The sequence below is a fragment of the Limulus polyphemus genome, unplaced genomic scaffold, assembly GCF_000517525.1.
Source record: "Limulus polyphemus unplaced genomic scaffold, Limulus_polyphemus-2.1.2 Scaffold841, whole genome shotgun sequence".
Taxonomy (NCBI): Eukaryota; Metazoa; Arthropoda; class Merostomata; order Xiphosura; family Limulidae; genus Limulus; species Limulus polyphemus.
In genome coordinates this window covers 275,521-283,343 of record NW_013666451.1, presented here as the reverse complement: position 1 = coordinate 283,343, position 7,823 = coordinate 275,521, and the positions used below count along the sequence as shown (strand labels likewise).

Sequence of the window (7,823 nt, the reverse complement as noted above, 5' to 3'; positions counted from 1 at the left end):
ACATCTATTGATTTTTAACTCGCTGTTTTTTTACATTTTACTTTAATCTACTTTCCTTGCTTTTACCGGTTGTTTGGCGCAGATAGCCTAGCTGCTTTGCGCCATAAAACACCAACCAATCTTATTGGATATGAAATATACAGTATCTAATACCATATGGAGTTGACTCCATTTACAGTACCATTAACCACCCTGAGCTATTACTAGTCATAAGCAACTACAAAATGTAGAGTAGCTATTAGTCTGTGGAGACACCACCAATTCTAAGGCAACATGAAATACACAGTAACTTTTATCACATGGGGCATTATCCAAAGTGTGTGAAAAATGTACATAAAGATGAAGACATTTAGATATTACCAGTTCTAAGCCAATATGATATGCATAATAGCTTATACCAGATGCAGTCAACCTCAGTTTTAAGCCAATGCAAAATAAGACGCCATGGCCCATCACTAATACGAACACTGGCAGCAACTAATTCCACATGGATTTGTAGCCAGTACAAAACATACAGTTACTGATTCTATGTGACCATCACCAATACCAAATGTAAAGATTTACAGTGACTATTGCCATGTGGAGCCATTCTCAGTCCAATTAGATATGAAATGAATAGTATCAAATAAAACATAAGAGTTATCACCAATATCAGACTTATGGTAACTATTACCATCTGGAGATATTCCCATTCCTAATTCAATATGAAATGTAGAGTCACCATGAGTTGTAAGGCAATATAAAAGATATGGTATCTAATTTGACATGCCACCATTACCAGTCCTAAGAAAATACAAAGCAAACATTAAGTATTACCACAAGCTTGTGTCAGTACAAAACTTACAATAAATAAGTTGACCTGAAACCATTTCCAATAATAAACTTACAGTAATAGATTTCATACAAAACCATGACCAATACATAATATAGGGTAGCAAATACCAGAGGGAGTCATTGCCATTATTGATTTTACAGTAACAGTTACCTCATAGAGCCATCACTACTATTGATCCTGTACAAAATGCACAGTAATTTTAACCACATTGAACCATTGCTGTTCTAAAACCACTACAAGGTGTAGAGTCATCATTATCACATGGAGCCATATCTAGTCTAAACCCAACACAATATATATACACTGATTATATATACTGAAAACCAGTAGTTTTCTCCTTGTAGTTAGTTTAGCTCTGTTAACTAGTGAATACCATATTTTAAAGTCTTAACATTAGCTTTTTGACAGAACTAACTAAACTAATTTCAAGCCTCAGCTTGTGACTCAAAAGACTTATACAGAAGCTCTGTTAATCACTGACTTTTGCAAGGATCTTAAACAAATTAGAATGAATGACAATGTGACATTCCCATAGGGTATGTTCTAATATACTTCACGTAGTGTGCGATTTGAAGTTGGAATGTTCTTTAATTTGTGTTAATAGTTTCTTTTTTTTGTAGAACCAATCAGTCTTGCTGACAACAGGTACAAGTAAGCTTATAAACTACTAACAATGACTGTAAAGTTGGAATCTAGTCCTTAAATTTAAAGATAAAATTTGTATTTTAACTAAATTTTCTTTAATATCATCCAGAATAAGGCCTTTAAAATTAAAATATTGTTACGTATTAGAATTACAAATCTTCTATAACCGAGTTAAGTGATACTTTAAATTTAGTAGTTTAATTGCACTTTAGATTCAGCAGTTAAGTAAAAGCCGATATATATATATATATATATAGTCAGTTTATGATGTTTGCCAACAAGATTGATACACTGTTTTCTTTTTCAACACAAATATGTTTTAATATACACACAACAGTACAATTTACAATAACAATTATTACAAATAGTTATTACAAACAATGATTTATGAACAAAAATTTCACAAACTTACAAGCAATATAAAGTCTTTTTTCTTATCAAGGGTTCATCATGAGCGAGTTAATTACGAGTTGATGTAGGTACGATTCGCTTAAGAGGGTCTTCACTGTTCATATGCCTATTAGAGATTGAGTTTCCACTTATGATGTTAGGTAATGTTTTTGTAAAAATATTAATGTCCAATATGAATCCACTGAAGTTAAATGATTTGTAATGTTTGAACTTTGTAAACGTTCCTGGTCAAATATCTGAAGTTTTCCGATTGATGAGCATTATAATAATCAGTTATAGCTTCCGAAGTTTATAGCACACTGACTATAGCAAACTAATAATAGATACTCTCTTTTGGTGTGGCACGTTGGTTATATTTATAGGCATGTGGAGGTTTTCTAGAAAATTCAGATTACGTAACAATACAAATTTAAGCATTTACACATGCACATATATTGTTGATTCTTATTCTCGAGAATCTTCTACAACTTTGGAGAATAGGAGGGAGTTTTGAAATACGTATTTAACAGTATAAGCTATGTATGTTTCTAAATATAAATTTACTCTAAACAAACGTCAGTATTAAAATAAATATATAATAACAAATTTGTTACAAATATAAAACTGTAAAAGTGTGTCCAAGAAAAGAAGTTTATGAGCCTGCTGTTGTTCCACAGTAAACTTTATACTATTACATCTACTGTTTAGGTATTGAAGAAGTTGGGAAACTTGATCAGAGTTTTTAAAGATGGTGAAGGTATCATCAACATGCCTCCTATGTTAAAGAGTCTTAAACTGTTGCAAGCAACTTTTAACCATTGTTTTTCATGAAAACAAGAATGAGTTGGCTAAATATGGTACAAGTCACGAACCATAGTGACACCACTGACCTGATCATAAAGCTTTACATTCAACAAAAAATCAGATTCTGTAGTGACAAAGCTCATAAGTTTTCAAAGGACAGATTTTGGGATGAACACTTTATTGGAGTTGTCATTATGAACCAATTAACCACTTAACTGTGTAGTCTCTGCCAACTGTATATTTATATGTAATGATTCTATGTCAAAACTAGTACAATGTTCAATTGCTGAATGTCATCATAAAACTTAAAAGTGTATTTCAAGGTGTATTCATTTTTGATGAACATTTTCAAAAATCAGCTAGAAAACCAGTCAGAACATGGTTATAAGTTCCAGTGTTCAATGTTATTAGTTGTAAGAGACATCCTTTGTTATTAATGTTTCGTAAACTGTAAGATATATTGACTGAGAAGACTTCCTGATGGTCTTATTTTCAATTACTGTTTTTCATTAATAATACTTATTTTCTTTAATCTTAATAAAAACTTTTGCAACTTAGTTTCCCATTTGTCAGTAAAATCATGATTGAATTTCACATATTTGGTACAATTACTATTTCTTTTGCTTTAGTTATATAATCATCTTTATCTCAAATTACAATACTGTTACCTTTGTCTTATTTAGAAATAACAATACCATTATTTTTACTTACATTTTTAAGAGCTTTAAAATTTTTCTTCTCTTAGATTAGAAAAATATTTATATTCATTATTATAATTATTAACACTAGTCAAAGCAGTACCAATGATTTGAATTTGGATATTACTAAAACATTGAACAGACTTATTCCAAATGATTTGATGTGGTAGTATGTCCATATATTCTTTTAAGATCTGTTTTTTCATAGCAGTTTTTGTGGGAACCTCATCAGTGGCCAATTTGTGACATGATTGTACATGATAAGAGTTTAATCAGTTCCTTTATTCTCATGACATAATTGAGCAATGCCCTTTACAAAGCCTACTTTTTAACAAGGTTACAGCTGTGTTTTTGGAAACTCCATTAAAGGCTAAATGATTTCGAATGACACTATTTTGTACTTCAAACACTTCAAAATCTGTTAATTTTTGACTGTGTTATAGAGCAAAAATAGTGTGAAAAATTGTTCCCCATGTTATTTTAAAGTGTTTGTAATAAAGAACATTATCATCTTAATAATGATTGTCATGATGAAGGTGAATTATATAAATACTGAAACACTGGAATAAACGTTTTTGTCACATTCTACTGTTTGGTATCAGACACAAATGTTTCTTCTACTAAGAAATTTTCTGTACTGTTCCACCAAATCCAATTCCTGTTTAATATATATAGAGTAGCGTGCTATTATTTAAAGGTGTGTTTGGATTAACACAATGTTTGGTGTCTTTGCATGTATGAAGTGTTTTGAAGTTGATTATATGCAACATTACCAGCTTTATCTCCATGCCACTAATGTTGAGTCACAAAGATAAAATACTATAAATCACACATAAATGATTAGTTTCGTTTTTGTTTAATCAAATGTCAAGGTATGTCATGAATCCCATATGGTAATTCATTATACATTAATATCATTGTTATTAGTTCAAACATGCACATTATAATTTACAAACCACAGAAATTTAAGACATGAGTTTAAAAACGTTTAAAAGAAAATAAAACTTATTGTGTTAATACTGCATATTGAATATTATTACCTCTGCCACCAAAATAATGGAGGTTATTTTTTACCATGTGTGTGTGTTTGTCAGCAAGATTTCTCGTAAAGGACTAAATGTATTTGTATGAAAGTTGGTATACATTTGGACTATGACCCAACTCAGAAGTGATTAGTTTTTGGAGGAACAGGGTCACAGAAAGGTCACAAACATTCAAAAAATTCCTACCTATTAATATGGGGAATGATTTTTCACACTATTTTTGCTCTATAACTCAGTCGAAAATGATCAGATTTTGATGAAACATGTTGGACATATATAGAATATTATTCCTAGTTGTTCTGCCAAAAATGGTCCATGTACATCGATAACAACGGACATACAGACATATTTTCATATTTTTTTGAGAGCTGAATATGATCAGTGTTGTGTGATAGGTATATGCTGTACTGAGTGCCTCTCTAGCTTGCGATGTACTTTTGTATTATTTTAAGAAGGAGTGTATGTTGTATATTTTATACAGCCCTCTGTCACAAGTTTTTTGAGGAAGTTGATGCTAAACGCATAAATAATTTGGATGCCTGTGATTTCAGTGTATGTTATTCATAATTGCAGGATAACATTAACTTGTGACATGTTAGTATTTAATTAATTCTATGTGTCTTTAGCTTGATATCAAAACAGTAGCAGCAGGTGGAGGCTCCATGTTGTTCTTCAGGTCAGGACTCTTTGTTGTAGGACCAGATTCTGCAGGGTCCCATCCTGGTCCAGTTTGTTACAGAAAAGGTAAGTGTATCCATGTGTTGTGCTTCAAGAATCTGTATGTTAATTTTATTTTCATATTTATTTGGATGTATTGCATTACATCTGATCTTTTTAGCATTTTATGCTTTACTGAAAAATTCTTTTGTTTTTGATTTTATTTTTATTCAGTCACAACAGTGCTACATATTACTGTTAGGGTTTCCTAAGTGTATACTTGTATCTAGTATTTTACAGGATTATCCTAAAGCATGTAAATGTTATAGAAAGCTCATTGTTAAATTAGCATGGGCATTTACAAGGATTGACTGTTTACAGGTGTTATATGTGTATGATTATTTATATAATCAGAGAAATATCAATTACTTTCCTGTTTTTTCCCATAGCACTTTCTTCTATTTTATATCTAGGTCTAGCATGTTTGAAGATCATACTGTACAAGTTTTATGTAAGTCTGGGTGATGATACAGGCTTATTAGCTATCTTAGGATTTTAACACATGCTCAAGTATAGGTATTTCTTTAGGTCTTGTGTAAAATATAGTTATATGTTACAACAGATTAAATGTTTATGTGTATGTGTCCAATATGTTTCAGAAACACTAAGAATTAAATGTGTTTTATTATTTATCTGGGTGTAGTGTGTTAAAGCATTTTTATTTTTTTTATTACTGTTTAACAGACGGGGAGTAAATATCTTGATTAATGCTGTTTAACAAACAGAGCGTAAATATCTTGATTAATTTTCATATTCATATGAGAAATAGGTTTTACGTTTAGAAGTTCATTATGATATTCTAATGAAAATATCACAAATATAAAAAAGGCAATTTAAATGGAAAAGAAATGCTGAAAAAGTTACACAACTCACAAAAACGTTTCCCATAAGCTTTAAAAATATTCAATAATGCTATTACTGTTCATGCAAGATTTGGAAATGGTATTTTCATGTAATTCCTCTGCTTTTGAAAAGAAAACTGAGCTCATAAAGCGTGTTAAAATTTACATATGGTTTTATTTAGAACCACTAATTAATTCTGCGTCCTCACTGAATAAAAAATATATAAAAAACTTGTATTCACGTATAGTAACTGCACGTGTAACTACATATCGAAGTGAAAAGAACTACACAACAGAAAAGTATAGTTTTTTTTTGGCTAATAAAACCTTGTTTTCAGGCATAATATTTGTGGTTAATGACGATTTATTTTAAAAGCTTTCATTGTGTATAATATTCCAGTTTATTAGTAGAAGGCACTGATAAAAAAAAAGTTATCTGCAGCACACACAATCTGTTCATTATTTGTTTGTCTGTTTAGAAACGAAGTTCAGGTTTTTACATGTACAATATAATCTCTCTCGTCAATTTACCGTATTTTTCGGTGTATAAGATGCACTTTTTTACCCCAAAATTTGATGTCAAAATCTGCTTGCGTCCTATACACCAAAGGTATGAATAATATATATGTATATATACGATATACACAAGCCATGTGTAAATATATTATAGACATGCATAGTTTAGTTCAATTGAATGTGTTATTTATAACAATAGTAGCTTTTTTTTCTTTTTAAAGCATAACTATTTATAATTCTCCCTAAATAGTAAGAAAATAATTACAGTGAAAGCAATGAAGATTTTGTAGGTTTTGAACCAAGCTAAATAACAGTAAACCTTTAAGTTCTAAAAGTAAGAACTATTGTTTTGTATTCACTATTAGGAAATACAACTGTTGTGTCAGTCTAGGTATTTACTGGGTCAACAATGGACAGAAAACAGTAGAAGTAATGTTTGATTTATTTGAATTTCACATGTGATGGAAATAATATAATATATTGTTGCGTCAGCGAGTCACATGACTAGTGTGACGCCACCTTTCTAGAACTATCCCATACCTTGGCGAATGCTCTAGCATTTACTAGATATAGGGTAGTCTGGTATATAAAAGAGGGTGACAACGTGACGGGACAATAATGTAATGTAATGTGTGTGTAGATAGTGAGTAATTGAACTGCAGTCAGAAGTATTGTTGACGTTCGTTGATATAGCGTTTGTTTTAGCGAGATTGTTGAAAATAAGTGTATCGTAAAGTTATATTCGGAAAGAATAAACCAGTTTTATTAAGTAAGAACTTGTGTCGCTAACGTTTCGTCGGAACAAAGTTACGGAAAGTTAATTGACAAAAGGAGACGTAACAAATTGGTGTCAGAGAGTGGGATAGAAAAAAAAAGAAGAACGAGAAGAGAAATTACAACATTTGTTAGAGGAAAAAGAAAAGAAACAAGAAGAACGAGAAATTAAACAAGAAGAGAGATTACAGCAGTTGTTGGAGGAAAAAGAAAAGAAACAAGAAGATCGACAACAGCAGTTGCAAGAAAACATGCAACAATGGCAGCTTGAACAACAAAATAAACAAGAAGAGAGATTACAGCAGTTGTTGGAGGAAAAAGAAAAGAAACAAGAAGAGCGACAACAGCAGTTGCAAGAAAACATGGAACAATGGCAGCTTGAACAACAAAATAAACAAGAAGAGAGATTACAGCAGTTGTTGGAGGAAAAAGAAAAGAAACAAGAAGAACGAGAAATTAAACAAGAAGAGAGATTATAGCAGTTGTTGGAGGACAAAGAAAAGAAACAAGAAGAACGAGAAATTAAACAAGAAGAGAGATTACAGCAGTTGTTGGAGGA

The 7,823-nt window shown here is 30.9% G+C and overlaps 1 protein-coding gene across 2 annotated transcripts in view; it reads left to right on the top strand.

Moving 5' to 3' along the window:
- The window catches only part of LOC106460816 (5-oxoprolinase-like), a 356,751-nt gene that overhangs the window by 113,122 nt on the left and 235,806 nt on the right, over positions 1-7,823 (top strand). For both annotated transcript variants that reach the window (XM_022387614.1, XM_013920558.2), the window contains exon 10: positions 5,042-5,159. In XM_022387614.1, coding sequence (XP_022243322.1) covers positions 5,042-5,159 — 118 coding nt within the window. The remainder of the gene's footprint in view (positions 1-5,041; positions 5,160-7,823) is intronic.